This window comes from Lissotriton helveticus, chromosome 5_1, assembly GCF_964261635.1.
Source record: "Lissotriton helveticus chromosome 5_1, aLisHel1.1, whole genome shotgun sequence".
Classification (NCBI taxonomy): Eukaryota; Metazoa; Chordata; class Amphibia; order Caudata; family Salamandridae; genus Lissotriton; species Lissotriton helveticus.
Window position 1 is genome coordinate 1961819065 of NC_136065.1, and position 20101 is coordinate 1961839165.

General features: G+C 45.0%; 1 protein-coding gene across 1 annotated transcript in view; it reads right to left on the reverse strand.

Annotated features, from left to right (window-relative positions):
* Nucleotides 1–20101, reverse strand: part of PLXDC1 (plexin domain containing 1) — a 392766-nt gene that overhangs the window by 126997 nt on the left and 245668 nt on the right. Inside the window, exons 3-6 of the mRNA XM_078645635.1 lie at nt 19765–19908; nt 18919–18988; nt 10126–10248; nt 6180–6298 (exon numbers count right to left, since the gene is read on the reverse strand). Coding sequence (XP_078501761.1) covers nt 6180–6298; nt 10126–10248; nt 18919–18988; nt 19765–19908 — 456 coding nt within the window. The remainder of the gene's footprint in view (nt 1–6179; nt 6299–10125; nt 10249–18918; nt 18989–19764; nt 19909–20101) is intronic.

Below are 20101 nucleotides of genomic sequence, written 5' to 3' on the forward strand. Positions count from 1 at the left end.
TAGGAATTACCTCACCTTTGAGGCTATCATCCAGATCATAATTGCCCTAGTCATGTCCCGGACTGATAATACTAATTCTCTCTATCTGGGACTTCCAACGGGACTGAGTCAGAGGCTTCCGTTGGTTGAAAATCAGACAACTAGGCTGGTCTGTTGACAGCCTAGACACTGCCACATCAAACCTCTCATGGTAAAATTACACTGGCTTCCAGTTGCTCAGAGAACCCTTTTCAAAACGGGGTGCATTATCTTCAAATCTCAACCGGGAAAAAAGCCCAAGTTTTTTGACCTCTAGAATCCGAAATTACATTTCTAAACGTAACCCTAGATCAGCCCTTCATAATCTATTAGAGGTCCCTAAATTTAACAGGAAGAGACTAGGTGGAGCCAGGTTTGCCGTGATTGCTCTAAATGTATGGAATTCTCTTCACTTAAAAATCAAAGCCACGATTTGCTAAGCGAGCTTCATGATTTTGTTAAAAACCCGGCTCCTTAGGCAGACTTACGGCTAAGCTTTGGGTCTCTTTTGCCTCTGTGTTCTCAGCACTATGAAACATTTTTGGTGTATGTTTGCTTTATAAATACGGTGTAACATAACATAATAGGGAATTTACTCTACAAAGTAGACTCTCAGTTCAGTTGGAAATGTATTAAATCATGTTTAGGTAGTAGAGCTGAATTTTTAGTAATTTTCTGAATATCATGACATGGGTTCAGTTCTACAGTTTGATGGAAAATAGTTAGAGAAAGCAGATGTGACCCTTGAGAAAGTGTGTTCAGTGCTTGAGAGGTTTTGAATTTAGAGGTTTCAGGTAGAAAGGCATTTTGCTCCTCAAACTGACTGAGGTGTTCAGCTCATATTTCAGATAAGGAAGGTGATTTAGAGAAATGGGTGGATAGGCTAAGCGAAAACCTCAAGAAATGTCCTGTGTAACTTCAGTATCAGCCTTTCCTGCACTTGACAGATGAATAAGCAATTCACTATAAAAAGGAGAAATATTTTACTAATGAATGTACATGTAAGAATTTTGTAGACTGTATGAACCAATTAAATTTAAAGAAAGGCCAATGTATATGTATGATCACTATGCATGTGAGGTACCATGAGGAATTTCTAAATGTCAGTTACTCCACCTTAAATATCAGATGTAAGTGATAGGTAGATGAAGTAATAGGAGTAAGGCATACAAGACTGATACTTTAGGTTTACAGAACAAGTGTGAGAGCTTCTCATACCTTTCTCCCTCCTTGCTCTTTCAGGTAATATAGGGTTGCCTTCAGTGAAGAATGTGGCCTTATAAGCAATACAACAGCATATCTTGATTTGAAGCACTGCTTCAATTGGCAGCCCATGCAATTCCTTCAGAATGGACAAGAAGCGGTTGACTTTTTTTAGTAGGTGGCAGAAGTCTGGTTCAATCAATCAATCAATCAATCAATCAATCAGGGTCTTGTATAGTGCGGCTACTCACCTTGAGGGTCTCAAGGTGCTGGGGGATACTGGTCCTTCTGGGTGGAGGATCATTAGAAGACTAAGGGATATCAAAAAAGGGAGTGAAGAGGTGGTGCAACTCAGCACCGCGGTGGGCTAATCCTCCTCTTACGAAAGTATGAATAATCAACAGAGACCACCTGAAAATGAGTCAGTAGATATTCCGATGTTGTTGGAGTATACTCAGTGTGTTAAAATACCCCTCACACACCAAAAGGGCCCTTGGTGTCATGCTTCATCATCGGGGTCTTCCCGCCCCCGCTGCGGGACGGGGCAGTGCTGCGACAAGCGACTACGCCGGAGCACCTTTTTATTGTGAGTGCTATGTGAGTGAAATGAGGTGAGTGTCAGTGGGGTCAGGAGTGATATGAGTGAGGATTAAAAAATACCTGGCCTAGTGTTAGAAAAAACTATTTAATAGGCACTGGCTGGTATTGTTAAAAAGGGTGAGGCGGAGGGCAAGAGCGGGTTACTAGCCTTGCTCTCCTGTGTGGGTCAAAATGTTTCGGGGCGACATGCCCCTTCGTCAGGACCGGGTATAGATCCCCCTGTCACTCACTAATGTGCTCCCACAGATTGAGAGTGTAATGTATTATCAATGTGTATAGATAAACTTTATAGATACACGTGTTAAAGCTAAATCAGAAATTCTGATGATATAAGCTTTAGAAATGAGGAGGCAATGCCCCATGAGCCAAGCTGGGCGAAGGGTACAAAGGGTCCAATCAACCCCAACACCTCAGTGCTTCCTCCTTCGTCAGTGGCTTCCGTGGTACCACGGATATATCATCAGAATTTCTGATTTAGCTTTAACACGTGTATCTATAAAGTTTATCTATACACATTGATAATACATTACACTCTCAATCTGTGGGAGCACATTAGTGAGTGACAGGGGGATCTATACCCGGTCCTGACGAAGGGGCATGTCGCCCCGAAACATGTTGACCCACACAGGAGAGCAAGGCTAGTAACCCGCTCTTGCCCTCCGCCTCACCCTTTTTAACAATACCAGCCAGTGCCTATTAAATAGTTTTTTCTAACACTAGGCCAGGTATTTTTTAATCCTCACTCATATCACTCCTGACCCCACTGACACTCACCTCATTTCACTCACATAGCACTCACAATAAAAAGGTGCTCCGGCGTAGTCGCTTGTCGCAGCACTGCCCGTCCCGCAGCGGGGGCGGGAAGACCCCGATGATGAAGCATGACACCAAGGGCCCTTTTGGTGTGTGAGGGGTATTTTAACACACTGAGTATACTCCAACAACATCGGAATATCTACTGACTCATTTTCAGGTGGTCTCTGTGGATCATTAGAAGAGCCAGATCTTGAGGTCCTTCTTGAATGGGGTTAGCGACGTGGATTGCCTGAGGTGGAGGGGCAGGATGTTTCAGCTCTTGGCGGAGAGGTAGGAGAAGGATTTTCATCCTGTTCTGGTCTTGTCTATCCTGGGGACGGGGGCTAGGGCGAGTTGGGCGGAATGGAGTTGTCTGGGTACATGGAGTGCGAGGCAGTAGTTCAGGTATGCTGGTCCTTCACCATGGAGAGCTTTGTAGGCATGTGGCAAACTAGTGCTATCTTGTGGAAACAGATCCTCTAGAAGTACCAACAATCTTATTCTGAATCCACAACGCTTTACCAAAAAGAAAACTTACAACCATGCCTTCTCTGGAATCGCTCCTAGGATTTGGAACGCACTGACCCCTGAAACTAGACGGAACCCTTTTCTCATCTCTTTAAAAAAAGAAATAGAAATCCCTACTTTTAAAGAAATTCTCTTGAGTCTTGGTACATCTGAATCTACGCAACTGAGATCCATATGTCTAGTCTTGTACATTGTAGCTACGCAACTGAGATCTGTATCTCAATTTTTTAACTATGTATTCATACGTTTCTTTTGTTCCTAATTTAAACCTATGTCAAGTCTTGTACATTTGCATCCACGCAACTAAGACCTGTATTTCAATCCTTACCTATGTTTTCATATGTTCCTTTTGTTCCCTATGCACAACTCTTGTAAAGCACTATGATACCCGTAAGGGTAAAGTTCTTGCTATATAAAACCTGCAAAATAAAAAATAAATAAATATGTGAGGAGGTTGTAGGTGATTGTCTTGTTGACTGGGAGTCAGTGGAGCTGTCAGAGGTGTTGTGTGATGTGGCTGTGGCAGGGAATGTCAAGGACCAGTCTTGCTGAGGCGTTTTGGACATTCTGTAGTTTCTTGAGCTGTTTTTGTGTGACCATCTTTCTGGCTTCTGTGGGGATCCTTCTGAATGTCTTTCAAAGCAGGCAGAGCGTGGGAAGCCGGCTGAGGAAACTGTGTTGATTTGTGGTTCATTATGAGCGATGAGTCCAGTATGATGCAGAGCCTGCGTGTATGGTCCGTCGGGATACAAGAGAATCCCAGAGCAGCTGGCCACCAAGATTCGTCCCAGGCTGAAGGGGTAGGTCCGAGGATGAGTATTCGAGTCTTGTTCGAGTTGAGCTTGAGGCAGCTATCTTTCATCCTGGTAGCAACGTCCTTCATTCCACTGTGGAAGTTGGTTCTGGCGGTTTGGGGTTTGTTAGTGAGGAAGAGGATCAGCTGGGTGTCATCAGCATAGGAGACAATTTTGAGTCCGTGGCTTCTGATGATGGTTGCGAGGGGGGCGATGGAGACTTTGAAGAGGGTGAGGCTCAGGGAGGAACCCTGGGGCACTCTGTAGCTGATCTGTGTAGGTTATCAGAGGAAGTAGTCTGACTCGCTGAGCCTGGCCGGTGAGGAAGGAGTGGATCCAGTCCAGTGCCGTGATGCGAATGATGGCGTTGTGGAGTCACGTGATTAGGGTGCGGTGGGAGGCGTTGTCGAAGGCGGACGGGAGGTCCAGTAGGATGAGGGCTGTGGTCTCGCCCCAGTTGAGGAGGGAGTGGATGTTGTCGGTGGCGGCGAGGAGTGCCGTCTCCATGCTCTGGTTGCTTCAGAAGCCAGATTGGGAGGTGTTCAGGATGTGGTTTACTTCTAGGAACACAGAGAGTTGGGCATTGATCGCCTTCTTGATGACCTTGGCTGAGAAGGGGAGGAGGGAAATGGGACGGAAGTTCTTGATATCATTCAGTTCTGAGGAAGGCTTCTTCAGCAGGGGGTTGATCTTGGCATATTTCCAGTCGTCGGGGACAGGAATTGTCCTTATCAACTGCGTACAGACACTTGCATTGTCATGCCTAGGTAACTGATGGAGAGAATAGTCTAACTGTAGAACGTAGTACATCCTGGAGTGGTCAAGACAATGACAGGAATCTGAGAGAAGGTGTTGTTCTCCGGAGTTAGTGCAATGGTGGGGGGATAGAATATAGGACGTATTATTTGTCTGGCCGGCTTGCGAGGTTACCAGGCAGCACCAGTCATCTCAGAAAATCTATTTGAAAACATAGGAGAAGGTCAGTGCAGACTTCTTCACCTCCCCAGATATACTTCATTTACTTGTTATGGTTGATTTAGATTGTGCATTCAAAATCAGCATAAGCAGTACTACCTAAAGTGGAGAAAATACACTCTGTCAAGTAATCAAGATGGACAACGGACGATCCTTCCACTTGGCAGTGGCTACAAGCTAATGGGTTGGTGTCGTTTTTCATGAGCACATTGAGATATGTTCTGTGAATAATTGAGGAAGAGATGATGGTCACAGAATAGGCTATATTCTGGTTAGCAGTGTAACACAGGAACTTGCCATGCTCATTGACAGACTATAAGCCTGCAGCTCTGCTTCTGTGGAGAAACATATCTGGCATCAAAGCCAATTTTATGGCACGTAATTATACCCTCCAGTGACCAGCGAGGTGGAAAAAAGAATGAAAGTTAGCAATAACAGGCAATGAGCATGTATATTTAACATTTGAGCAAGGAAATGGCTCCTCTCAAGAAATGACATCCTAGAAGCAAGTTCCAAATGCATTTTGAGCTCGGCGCTTTGACTTTATTGGTTAGAAATTGATAACTCCCACCTATTGATGTGTTGTTGTATGACAAAATACAGAGTGAGACCAGAGTGGGCCGTAAGAAAAGCATGCATTAGAAGATTATTGCAGACCAAGAGCTCCCAAGGTGACAACCAGGAGGAAGGGGGTCAACAACCAGGAGGAAGGGGCCCCCATGCCTAATCTCATCAGGCTCTAGTCAATCTGAAGGCCTTTGCCAGACTGAAGAGAAAAAAACACTAATGTGCTGTCCTGTCTGGAAGTTGTGAACTCACAGCCAATACTAAATTCTCAATACTTCTCACTTGTGTGTGTTGGTATATTGCTTGAACCATATAGAATTCAGAAGCCCAAGTTTAACTGGGTGGAATATTATGTTCTAAAACATACAAGCAGCCTTACCTTTAAATCTGTGCCATAACCACATGATTATCTGAGACGAACGAATACTAATGCTGCACAAGAGAACAATGAGTAGTCGCATAAAAGGAGGTTCCCATGCATCAGCGGGCTTTCCAGCCGGTGTCTGACTCTGAGCACCGGGCACCATCTCTGTCCCTGCTGTTCCCCCATAGCGCACATTAAACCTTATACGCGTGTGTATGAGCAACCACTGTTCTCCTGGATGTTTATTTTTACATAAACACTTCCATACATCACCGTTGTAACGCCTTAAAGCCCAAGGTAGACCATAGGTTGTGCTCCTGGAGATCTCCACTCACCTCTTTATAACAAAATACGATGCGCCCATCACGGTGCAGCACGGCCTGGAAGGTAAACGTCCCAGCATCCTCCTTCCCATGAAGATGCACACGGTTCCACTGAGCCACAAAGGTTGTTCCTGGAACAGAGTATGAGAACTGAGCCTGAAACTGAGCACAAATCCTGGGAATCAAGCTGCACAAAAGGAGACAGCACATGTGAGAGTACAGAGGCTGAGCCTGGCCAAGAGCATGAGACATCAGGAAGGAGAAGAGAAGGCACTGCTTAACTGATGACTGCACACAACTGGAGGATGGAGGCATTAGCATAAAGGGAGAGGGCGTATGATTACCTTCTTATTCCATCCTGGGAACAGCATAGGAAGTACTCCTTTCTCAAGGTGGGCGGAAGGTGCCAGAGAAAGGTATCATTTCTTAACCATTCATTTTTATCAGAGTCACCATGGTTATATTAAACTCCCTTAAGATGTTTCACCATTTACATCTATTGACCATCCATTGACCATGGGCTGTTTAGAGTTTCATTCTCCCAGGAAGGTCTGATCTCCTTGTGTCAGGTAACATACATCTACTTAACCTAGGTCTTTCTGCCAACAAGGCAAATTCTTCTTTATTCCCTGTCTAAGTAACATCATTTGTTGAGAGGCACGAGGGGATGTAGTTCTGGTAAGGGATTTCTTCTATGGTTAAACAGAACTGCATCTCTAATGGACAAGATCCTCCGCATTTTGGAAATGTATTCCTTCAACCGATCTTGGAGCTTTTGGAGACCTTGTTAGTGATATCACTCAGTATTCAGGTGGTTCCCTAGGCAAACCTTCAAATTTGGTGTGCTCAGTTGTAAAATATAGAACACTGGGATCAGGTAAAAGACTATCTCTTCTCATCAGGACATGAGGCTATATCTAGACTACAGTTGGGTGATCCCATCAGCTCCCTTGAATTATAATCCATTATAAGGATTTTCCTGGAATAGCGTGAGAGCGAACCCGAGTCTTCAGTAGTCTTGCAACAGGTGGCTTGTAGAACCCTGTTCTCGTAGCATCAGTGTCCTGGAAATGACAAGGAGCTTTCTATTCTTCTTCCCTTCCTTACATCAGCACAAGACTAATGGTTCTAATATGCACTAACCACACCACAGAAGATGTTTATGCCAGCAAGCAAATGAATACCCAACCCAGTCACCACTGTAGGTTAGCATAAAAAGTATAGCTGTATGCACTGGACAAGACCCAACTGGTTCCGCAAATGCAGATAGGGAAGCCACATCTCCTTTCTACTACCTCTGTATAAAGGTGTGTGTGGGGGAGCGGGGGCTACCCACTTATTGTTCCTTTTGTAAGTTATCTTCAGATGAAGAAGGGTGCTCACCAGAGTACCAAGATGAATAATACGCAAATAGGGCAGGTGCATGCCTGGGAGCCAACTCCCCAGAGGTGAGGTGATATAACCTGACATCCACCTGGGGGAATAATTGCTTACTTGTCTTGGGAACCAAGGAGTCCTGCCTGAACAAGTGGTAGGATTGTGTTAATTCTGCAAGAGAAGCTGACCATTGGAAAGTACTAAAAAAGCTGACCCTGGCGCAGAGGGTCCGTCTATCAAAGTCTCAAAGACCGTGATTGGCATAATCAGAACCTCTGATCCGTACTAGCAGTATTCAAAAGGATCCATTGCATTTCTGAAGCGGTCTCAGCGGCCTCCCTCTATTATCCCCGTCGGTGCCACCAAGGCACTTGTGTCAAGTGTGCCGAAAGGTCCGACCGACTGGAGGGGTTGTATGACATTACAATGCGGGCTTTTACCACGCGTGCCATTACAACGCTGTTTTTACAACGACTTGCACTGTAAGCGCTGGATAGTGGAATAGTTAAATTTTTATTCCAACTCCAGCCCACGTTACAGTAGGGAAGATGTTGGAATAGAAAATTAAACTATTCCCTAACCAACGGCGCCCTCCAGCGCAAGTCGTTGTAACGACTTGCGTTGTAATAGCAGCGTTGTAATGGTAGCGCGTGGTAATGCCCGCGTTGTAAAGGCTGATCCCCACTGGAGGTGGGAGAGACACCAGCTTCGCCTCATCTCACCCACCATCTGTGGCAATCCAACGCGGTCCTGCAATGCCCAACAAGGGAACAGGGGAGAGACTAACAGAGCCAAGAACTAAGAGCTAAGAGAGGTCGGAGGAGTGGTGCATCTAAATATAGAGACTACACCACAAGAAACATTGAGGTCCCAGTAACGAGGGAATCAGAGGGAAGTGGGTAGAGTGCCTAGATTGGGACCCCACTTTAAAGCGCCTGGGATTTGCACCCGCAAGTCGAGTATCTATTGTGATTGTAGTGTGCAGTACTGTGCTTTTTGGTATATTTTGGTACTTGTCTTTTTCAAAAACATTTAATGCATTATCGTATTCTCACATGATCCAGACTTCACATTGTATACAGCAGGCACATGCAACCTGTAAATCAGAGATGCACACATCACAACATTATCTTGTCCTTCCACACAGAACAAACCAAATGCATATACAGACACATCATGTTACTACACATCAATCAGCCCCAAGCTCCACTCTCATTGGACAGTCTCTCAACAAAGCAATATTCGCCTTGCATCCGATAGCCTTAAATCTCTTTTTATGTATCAGCCCTCACGAGACAGCCATGAGCTTCCATCTCCCATAATATTTCTGACACTTCTTTAAAAAAAAAAAAGAAAACATTACAGATGTGTTTTTAGTAAGACTGCCTGCTGGATACTAGTTTCAGTGTACATGGTATGGGAGCTACAGGCAAGGTATACGACTGTGTGGAGTGGTCGGAAGGGTAGCATACAGCAATCATTATGTAGTGGCGATTCACAGAACTAACAAGACAAAATCCTAAACTTACTACCATTTTGGTATTCACAGAATGCACTTACTCATTTTGGTATTCACAGAAGACACTTACTCGTTTCGGTATTCACAGAAGTTAGGAGTCCTAACTTTAGGATTCCTAAATGCCTTCTGTGGATACCAAAAGTCTTAAAGGTAGGATTTTTCTCAGTTTAGGAGTCCTAAAGTTAGGAGTCCTAACTTTACTACTCCTAAACTGAGAAAAATCCTAACTTTAAGACTTTCGGTATTCATAGAAGGCATTTAGGAGTCCTAAAGTTAGGACGCCTAACTTCTGTGAATTCCAAAATGAGTAAGTGCCTTCTGTGAATACCAAAATGAGTAAGTGCCTTCTGTGAATACCAAAATGGTAGTAAGTTTAGGATTTTGTCTTAATTTAGTTCTGTGAATCGGACCCATAGTGTCTAAGTCTCATGCCTAGTAGAACAGTAAAATATTTTGGCTTTTTGGTAATTTGCAATGTCAACATTGAAGCGGAGCTGCAAAGGAAGGGTATGCCATCCACCGCATGAAACCTTTTGAGTTTCATTCACTGGGTGAAATAAGAGACTGCCCAAGGTTGGTCTGATTGCATGGATTCTCTTCATGAGGCAGGTGGGGATTTAGCTATGCCATGAAACAATGATTTGTGTGCATCATCAATAATATGTTATGAGACAGTCACAAATTGATCCTCTTGCCAGAACAAACAGAGCAATGTAATATAATGTAAGGTGGATTTGTAGAGTGCTGCTGAGGGTATTCATTGGGTCGAGTCTTCCACTAGTTGGTGTGGAATCATTTCACCACCTTCTGAGGCAATGCTGAGCCATTAACTAACGTAGAGCAGATGCCTGAGACCCTCAACAGAGATTAAGTTCACCCATCTTCTTTAAAGGAAGCTTCAACCCTTCATTGGTAAGGACGCGGGATCCCGTTCCTTCAGTCCAGGAATAAAAAAATCATTGGAATGGGATGACGGGCAAGGGAAATGGTGGAAATGGTCAGTAGCACTTTCAAAATAGGCTTATTGTTGTCACGGTCACCTACCCATGATCACAACCTTACCGTTGTCGAAGTAGAGGACAGTGGAGTTCTTGGAATAGCTGGGGTTGAAGTTGGCCATAAGTGGCGCCACATACTGTGTCGCTGTTAGCATCCGATGAAGGACATCTCCCATGAAGATAAACCCTGTCCAAGGAGAGCAGAAGGCAGATTTAACAAGGCAGCCCAACACTTACCCCTGGAGCCTGTCTGTGTTCTGGAACCTACCATAAACTCAAGGCTTCTGTGCCACCACTCCCTGCCGTACAAGCCCAGAATTTCATATCCTGTGATGCTCTCGTTTAAAACCCAAGCTTCATCTTCTCAGCACCTCACTTGGAACCATGTATCTCGCCTAGTAAACATTTGTGTTTCCTAGCTAGCCCACTGCCAAGTTGAACAGAATGCATGCTGCATCTAATAGAGACTTCTATCTGCAGATTTCTTACCTTAGAATATTCCCCAGGCGTCAGACTAGATCTGGAAGATTTTAAAGCAGTACCACTATGTGCCGGTAGGTGGTGTCATCCGCACCAGAAGTGACATGCACGGTACCTATAGAGGCGCCACCTTGGCATGATAACTTCAGTTCTTTCCTTTCTGCACCAGATAGTGCTGATCCGGTCTGAGCTACCCTTCAGTCACTTTTTGACGCTTTTTTATTTTTAAACATTTTGTCAAACTTTTTTCAGATTTTCCTCCTGGTATGAAGGATGTCCCCCAAGAAATCGTCTGGTTTCAAACCATGTGAGGCCTGTCACAGGCAAATGTTGGTGAAAGACCCAACTTGGTGTGTTTGTGGTGTCTGGAGCTGGAACATGACTCCTAGACCTGCAAGGAGTGCTGTACTATGCACCCCAAGGCGCTGAGGGAGTTATTCCTCAAGCTTCTAGCTGCCTGACATCGGTCGACTGTGTGACGCTTGAGGTCACAGCCGCACGGAAGGTTCTGGGAATGTTTGCAGAGCCCTTCCCAATGTTTGTCATCACACTCCAAGTCATCAGGGATGTCCAACAGAAACATACAAAATCCAAGACGTTAAAGAGATCTCTCTGACATGGTGCATATATCAGAGGGAAATGCAAAAGATCTAAAAAGGTTGCTAACAAACCGTGATTGGGTTAGTGTCAGACCCCTCTCCCTTCCCCAACCGGAGCTCACAGTAGTGACAGATGCATCTCTCCTGGGCTTGGGTGACCACCTGGGAGAGCTGGAGATCAGAGGTTTCTAGTCTCCATCAGAATCCTGGCTCCACATCAGTCTGTTGGAGCTCTGGGCAATTTGCTTAGCTCTGAAGGCCTTTCTTCCATTCGATCAAGGAAGACTGGTGCAGGTGTTCAAGACAATACCACCTCCATGTGGTATTGCAACAAACAGGGTGGGTGGGGTTGTGTACCCTTTGTCGAAAGGCCCAGCATTTCTGGACATGGCTAGAACAATCAGGCATTTCCCTAGTGGTTCTATACCTGGCTGGCTCCCGGAATGTTAGAGCCCCAAAATTCAGCCGCAGATTCTTAGCAGATCATGAATAGCGTCTCTATGCGGAGGTACTGCACAGACTCTTTCAGTAATGGGGAGTGACTTGGTTGGATGATGTGATTCCCACAGCATTGACCTGCTATCTGCTTCTCTCTCAAAGGTTCTCTTGTTTGAATTGTCTTTGGCCCATCAGGGCTCTGCTTTGGGAACACTTAAGGGTTACCTTTCTGTCATCTCGGCATCTTTGCCAGACCATCCTTCTCTCTTTAAGTTACCTGTTGTGGCTAGGTTCCTTAAAGGCCTGCAGCATCTGTTTCCATCTCCGCCCTTTATCATGCCTCAGTGGGACCCCAATCTGGCCCTCATTTTTCTTATGCGTGCGCCATTTGTACCCCTGCACAATTGCCCTCTCAGACTATTAAAACTGCCTTCATGGTGGCCATAACATCAGGCAGGAGGCTCAGTGAACTTCAAGAACTCTCTGCGCACCCTCCTTTTACCACCTTTTACCCAGACGAGCTGATTCTCCAGGTGTGTGCCTCGTACCTTCAAAAGGTTGTGACTCCATTCCATGTAGATCAAAAAATCACCCTGCCTGCTTTCTTTGCCATACCTTATCCCTCCAAAGAAGAGTAGAGACTCCACTGCCTGGACCTGGACCCAAAAAGAGCGATGTCATTCTACCTTAACCGCACAGAAGAGTTCTAGGTGGACGATCAATTCTTTGTGGTCTATGTGGGAGCAAAAAAAGGGAAAGCTGTACAAAAGAGAATAACCTCTGAAGAGGGATTGTCCTGTGCATTAAGATCTGTTATGCATTGGCCAAGAAACAGCTCCCTGAGGGCTTGCAGGCTCACTCCACCAGAGCCACTGCTTTATTGTGGGGCGTCCCGTTCCTGGAATCTTCCAGGCAGCAACGTCGACCTTACTGCACACATTAGCCAAGACAGTCAGGTCCATCGTGGCGGACATTTCGCCCATTCGTTCTGCAGGACTTTCTTATATATTTGAATTTGCAGTCCCGCCTCCAGGGACGTATTGGTTAGGTATCTATTCTAAAGTAAGGAATCTGGCGCTATAAAGTCTCTATCTGATGAACAAGTTTCTTACCTCCGGTAATGCCTTATCTGATAGAGACTCTATCTAGCCTCAGATTATTTTCCGACCCTCCCATCCTCCCCACTCTACGAATTAATAATTGTGTAGGGAGCACCCTCTTAAGGGCCCTAGTTCGTCACCCAAGTGGTCAGTGCTCATCGTAGCTCTGCGCTCCTGGTGTGGAAATTCACAAAATTAGCTAACATCATTGTGCCGAGGTGGAGCCTATATAGGTACCCTACACATCAGATCTGGAGCTGACAACGTTAACACCGTGCAGAGCTGTATGATGCTACTTATCAGCGCGCATGGGTATGGCTTGAAAATATTCTGGATCCAGTCTGCCGCCTGGGGAATATTCAAAGGTAAGGAATCTGCAGCTAGATAGAGTCTTTACCAGATAAGGTGTTACCGAAGGTAGGTAACTTGATCATCAGCAGCATAACTTGCAGGATGGTGTGCAGGCAAAAGAGCACTCCGTACTTTATCTGAAATCACAGTTACATTTGGTCCCATCGTGGCCAAGAAAGTCGGCTGCAAGTAAGAGTATGTGCTGTATGTGCTTTGTGTAAAGATCCTGTTTGTGTACATCCCCCTTAATGTGGAATCCTAGAGGATTGCTTCAAGCACCTGCCGGTCACTGCACCCCTAGTGGCCCGCAGGAGAATGACTGTGAATAACATTTATCTGTAACACCGGTTTGGCAGCCAGTATCTGTTATGAATATATATGCTTTAGATGCTAGTGCCATCTAGTGGTTCAATTCGGAATAAGATTTGACAGTTTTGGAAAAAACACCTTTAACCAGACTTAAGGACGTCAATAGAATTCCTTGATCCACATTCATCTTCAGATTATTTCCCTAGAGGCTTTAGATGACATCCCACTAATCTTTTTGACCACGTTCTCTTTAAGGGGATATTGGGAAGGAGTGGCACAAAAGTGAGTCTCTTCCGGATGTCAAGTGCAACACTAGTGTTACAGTAGTGTAACTCTTGAGTTAAGCAGCATGAATGTGTTATCAATTCACATACTTTGACCAAAGTAACTAGTGGTATTGCTTGGTGAAGCCAGGTTAAAGTCAGAGTCTGTCTGCTTCATAACATTTCTCAACGCTTCCAGATACATTCCTGGAGACCATCAGACTGAAAAAGTAGCAAAGTGCCCTTTCATCGTCGTCCATAAATAAGATAATAGTATCCATCCATCGTTACAATTCTCATTTGTAACACTTCTCAGCACTATGATATACTCTGTTTCTTCTCCTGGGGAGTGATCATCCTCCTGAAGTATCTGCCACGACTGACCCACAACACAAGGTCTCTACCTTCCTGGCAGCTCATGGGGTTTTGTATCTCATCCTTTGACAACCCAGTGCACCGTCTGTCGAAATGAACACTTTTCCCCTCCCACTTGTATTTTGAGATGCAACGGCTTAGGGTTCCAGTTTGTTCATGGCTGTGCTGTACAACAATCTATTGTACACATCCTAAAAGTATCTATTCTATAGAGTCTAAAAATGCTGTTCACTAACAAGTGACATACGTCGTTTGACATACCTCCCACCCTGCTCGCTTGTGAGCACTGACTTGTAGACCGCTTTCCTTGTTAGGAAAAGATTGAAATAGCTGCATCCTCTAATCCAACCGCCAGACCTTGCAAACCTCTATGCTACGCTCTCCGTCCAAAGATTCATGGGAGAGCTGCACTCATTGGCACCCTAGTGAAACACATGGAGCCACCAGGCCTTCTCACCTTGGAAGGTCTCGTTGTCACACAACATTGATGTATTTGACCTTAGTCCTTTCTATCTTATGGTCTCCCATTCCTTTGTGGACATTGTAGGTATATTGTTTGAAGTTCTCCTGCAACACCCCAACTGTATCTAGTCCTTGGCATGATAGACCCAAAGAATGTCATCATTGCAGTTCTCCCTGTGGTGACACGTGTTCTCCTCCTCTCTATCTTCAGCACAACTTCTGATCCATATTTTGCTCTACGGTAGCGTGCCACAGAGGCGGGTAGAGTTTACCAGTCGGCACGAGGTTTTCTCAAAAGGGAAGGTAATGCTTTGAATCATTGGTGCAGTCTGTCTGGCCTCTTGTAGAGCCCGCCTGGCACAATCCACGGGGACAATGCATGTTTTCCCTACTGACCAGGAGGCTGGATATTGGGGCAGAGACAGAAAGGTTGCCCCCCAAAGCCCCTTCACTTCCTGGGCAGTTTGTTCGAGCAGTCAGACATAAGTGAGCCGCACACAATGGAAATGAAATATTACACGTGACACTGACGCTTAATAAAAACGAATGTCTCCATAGTCATTACTTTACGGCCGTGAAATGTGAGAAAAGCGTCTAACCTAAACCATGCAAAATATAACTGCTTGGTAGGATTAGTACACCTGATCATATCTCTTTTATTCGTTATGCTCCACGTTGACCTCCCTCCTTAGGGCCCGAATTATGGTTGAGTATTTAACCTCCTTTTTATTCAAAAACAACAAAGGAGTGATACATAAAAGAGAAAGAATTTCTCTAATGTCCACGACACTACAGCCTGAACTGAACACCTATACTAAATATGGTGCTATTTGTAACACAGGGAAACACAGTGAAATAAAGAAAGCATTCAATGTTTGAAAATAAAACCCTCACTCATCAACATGGTTAATGACATGCTTCATCATGGGTTTTTTTTACCAAGGAGACCAGGTATCTCCTCAGTATGCTACCACGTCTGAATTGCAGCGGAGCAGATTTCAAACCAATAGGTGAAGTGAAAGCGAATATCAGTGAGTGATTTAAAAAATGACGTGCTGTCCTCTTGATAAGAAATTTAATACCGAGTAAGAACATCATTATTAAAAATAAAAGCGGACATCATTGACCTTAAATTCGAGTCAACTATGTCCTAGTAAAATGATAGGTCGACATGTTTCTGCTTTGTAAATGCTGTTTCAGCCAAGCTTTCATCAGGACCAGAAGTGTTAAAAATTCCCAGGCGGTATACGCACCCTAAGGCGTACCCTAACCTTGAGAATGTGTGTGATTGTGTTCAACTCACGGTTTTACCCGGTTGATGTAAAGCCTTCGGATTTCCAGGCCCTACCAATGCATATTAGACAGGGAAATTGCTCCCTGGACTTAGCGGCAGGGGTATTCTTCAAGGCCAGGATATTTTGTTCCTAGCCGGCTCCCCGCTTATGGACGGCGGAAGTGACTGAGCTAGGTCCATTGCGGGGAGCCGGCTTTGTTTAAGGTCCAACCTTATCTATTCAAAAATGCACAACTCAAATAGCTTTAATGTATTTATTTTTAGGAGTAAAGGGGCTGTTGACTAGACTGATTTGTGGAGTAATGTTTCAGCTTAAACACAGTTTTGCAACTGGGAACCACTGCAGCTCCAGCGGAATATAGGGAGATATAGTCTATTTGTAAATCCTGTGCATTTAGAGTTACTGGCATTCTGGTTGTTAGTGTTTTTTATTCTCCTTTAGTGTAATACATTGGGTTAATCTAAATGTGAACCATTGTACTCTCTTCCTGCTCCGGGGAAGGCTGGATTCTACTTAGGAGAACCAGGTATTGGTTGCAGTCATTGGAACCATTGTTTCTCCGTTCCTTCTTGGATATTGCATGGCCCAAAATGACATCCAGCGTTCTGAACTTTGGAGGGTGGGGCAGCCTTCTAATATTTATTAGGTGGTCTCATAATTCAGAGGGGGAAGCATGAGACTGACTTTGTGCCAAACATCAGTTACATTTTTTGAAGTTTGTAGCCAGCCAGTAGTTGTCTATCTACATTTCTGTTAGAAGCAAATATGTTATTAAGGCTCTTAGTGATTTCAGTTGAGGTCAAACAGCAGTTGTAAGTTTGGTTCCTACAAAGCTAAGAAAGTGAATACTTCGAACCTCCAGCACCTCAGGGAGGGGTACAAAATAAATATTACATGGAAAAGATGTAGCTGCATTGGAATCCTCGGTGTTAGCCTGCTCCTCCAGGAAAGCTGCTGCCTTCCGTTGCTTCTGCCATTGACACATTCCTGGCCTTTCTGCTTTCTGGCCTCATCCCTGGGGCCTTTGGCAAGACTTTCCTCCATTGCCACATTCAAGATAAAATTTGAGACAACACACACATCATCGTTATCTAAAATGCAAGTCTTTGATTTGGTAATGTCTCAGATTCATTAGATGACTCAAAGATAAGCATATATGATTTACCATCATCCCAGGGTTTATCTCCCTCTTGATGTTAAACACCATTTCTCAAATTCTCGATGGAAATGTTGAAAATAATGAAGATAAACTAATTTACTGATCAGAAGTGAAGTCCTGCTAAGACATCTGGTTCGTGTCCCGAGTCAAGGAGGATTCTGGCGTTCCGTCGAGATTACGTCAGTATCAGCAATGCCTCTCCTGATGCCTACAGGTTGTTTTTCAAACCTTTCTCTTCATTGAACCATTAGAAGGAAGGAGTGTCCAAGCAGGTGACTTCATAATGCATGTATGTTATGTATGGATTTGTTGTGAGTGCTCATTAACTCAATGAATGCTGCCTCCCGGCCATCTGCTGAGCTTGCACCCCAGGTTGTGTCAGCCTTGTGAGAAGCATGAAGCTGGGTGAATTCACACTCTGCAGAAATCCAAAGTCACTTGGACTTATCATACATAGTGTACCTCCTTCCAAGAAAATGAAGGTCTGCCTGCCCCACTGGAACCACCTGTCCCAGACAAGGTCCTACCTTACCTAGATGATAGCAAATCCCTACTATCCGCGTTCCCCGCCTCCACCCTCACCTGATTGGAGAGAGTCTTGGTTGGCGTAGACTCAGAGGACTAAAGAAGCACATCCAAGCCACTCTGATGAGCGCGCTCAGATTGATGTGTCACGCCTGCGTCACCTTCAAGACATGCTGCAACATCTTCAAAGCAGTACCAGCCGGAGCACCGCTGTACCTGACAGAAAAGCTAGCCATTTGTGGCCCAACTAACACAAAGAGCCACAATATTTCAAAAACAATAGTCAGGAAACACATAAAAGACAAAACTGTACCCACAATCTATAACACCATCCCCTGACAGTTCAGGCTTGCCTAATCACTCCTGCAGTTCAGAAAGAAGCTGGAAAATTATATTCTAAAGGAGTATATCATCAGACACCCTTAGGAAACCACTGTGCCGCTTTGGGAGCGAGGATAAACAATGATGAAACTGCCCCTCACCCACATTATATAATATTCTCTTATTTCCACGTACCCCACATAGAATCGTTCCCAAGCCTGATATTTAGACAGCCCTGTTTTGTGCCCAGATAGTTTTTTAGGTTCAGCTATGCTGAGCCATAGGTGAAGTGTTTCTGCGCTATGGTCTAAAACAGAGGTATAGACCTTGCGTGTCGGACAACAGGAAGGTGCATAAAGCCTCTGTAAAGGAGATGGAAGTAGAGTGGCGCTTAAGCATAAAATAGGAGGATGTTTGAGAGTCTGGGAGCAACGAGGGGTGGTGAGGTTCAGGAGATCATGTCATGGGAGCAGTCCGTAGGAGCTGATGCATTTGCAGCAGTGCAGTATAAAGTGGAGAGGTCTCAGATCACAGGCTCCTAGGTCACTCTTCTTTAGACCGTCAATGAGCCACAGCTTTTGTGTTCTAGGAGCTAGTGCTTCTATGAAGCAAGGTAAGACAGCCCACTTATGGCAGTGCCATCATAGGGAGAAAGGTGCCTCACATTCAGCTGGTAGTCGCAAATGAAGCCATTTTATTTGTTGATGTGGAGGAGCGCACGTAGGCAAAACACATTTTTGCCAGTGGACCAATAATCCTCATACCACTCCTGCGATTCTAGGCTATTTGAAGCATGGACAGCATCTCTGTTCTGGAGTTCGGAGGCCTGGGTCACTGGGGCTTGAATGGGGGAGAGGGGGCACCTTCAAGGTTGCTTTAGTTGGGAAAAGGCTTATTTGTTGTGGCACCCATTTGGGAAGGCGTGCATAGATTGCAGTTGAGCTGGACTGCTCATTTCTACGAGGGCTGAGGTCATATTGTTGTTGGAGGGTGGGGTAGGTAACAGAGTAGCAACAGGTATACGGAGAAGCAGGAAGGTGGCCTGGCAAGATGACTTCATGATGTAAGCAGGCTGTTTCTGAAGTCTTTCTAACCCCAAACAAAAGATCAAGAAGCCCACATCTGATTTGTTGCACAGCCTACCTCTACTATAAACACTTGCTTTGTGAGGATTACTCACCTCCTGTGGCTATAGTAATCTGACGGACGTAATGGCCATAGAAAGGGAAATCGAAGGAGAGGACCAGCCTCTACAAGAGAGAGAGAATGAGACAGCATTACAGAAAGGTGCTAGTTCTTAGCAGACAGGAAATGTATGGGCAGAATGTAAGGGTCTAAGCAAAGAAGATGGATCCACGCGGCCTGATGGACATGTGGTGAGAAGAAGGACTCTAGCAAGGCTACTGGGACTTGTAAGCACGTGATGGGTTTTGGCATTGAGGATGGACTAGTGCTCTTGGATAAAGAAGGATGAGCTTGGGTAAGGTGGGTCGACCTGGGCAGGGTACACAGGTGTGAATGAGTCTGGGCAGCCGGGTTTTACTTCGGTATCGACAAGTATACTTGGTAGTATAGACAAGTCTGGACAAGGTTCATGGTGTGAGCTATTTGGACGTGCATGAATAATGACAGTTGGGTTTGGTAGGATTGGTAGGTTCTGGGAGGATGTATGTCTGGATAGATTATATCAGGCTGGACTGGATGGATTTCTGTGCGCAGGATGAATTGACCTGGGCAGAGTAGATTGAGTGTAGGAATGTAGTTGAGTATTGGGAGGATGAATGAGCCCAGGTAGACTGTATAGGTCTAGGCAGAATGTAATAACCTGGGTAGACACATACATGCCTGGTCTGACTGGATTGATCTGGACAAGACAGAGTAGTCTTAAAAGCAAGGACTGTCTGGGCAGGGTAGCTGAGCTTGGACAGGGTGGATTGGCTGGGAGCAGGACAGAGCGTGTGGACATGGGTAGGCAGCATTAATGAATCTGGGCAGAAATAAATGAGGTTCTAACTGGAGTGCTCACCGAAGCCTGTCTGTGCGTGTTGGAAAGGATCCCATGAATTCTCATTTGGGTCTTGTTCACCTCACTGATGTCCGCCCATAGTTCACTGGACCGTGCCTCGTTAGCACCATAGATTCTGGACACATAGTACCGATGATTGTCCTCCTGAAAGAGAACAAGATTCAATGTGAGAACAACAAGAAGGCATGGTCTTCTTAGCACATTCAGCATAAATATTCATTTCAAAGAGGCATCGTTCTGTGCTAGCAGCTCATAGACTGTTTTCAGTTACATCACACCCTCTGCTTTTGTGCAGCACATGTACTTGGTTTTCAAAAACTTGAACAACAACCCATGA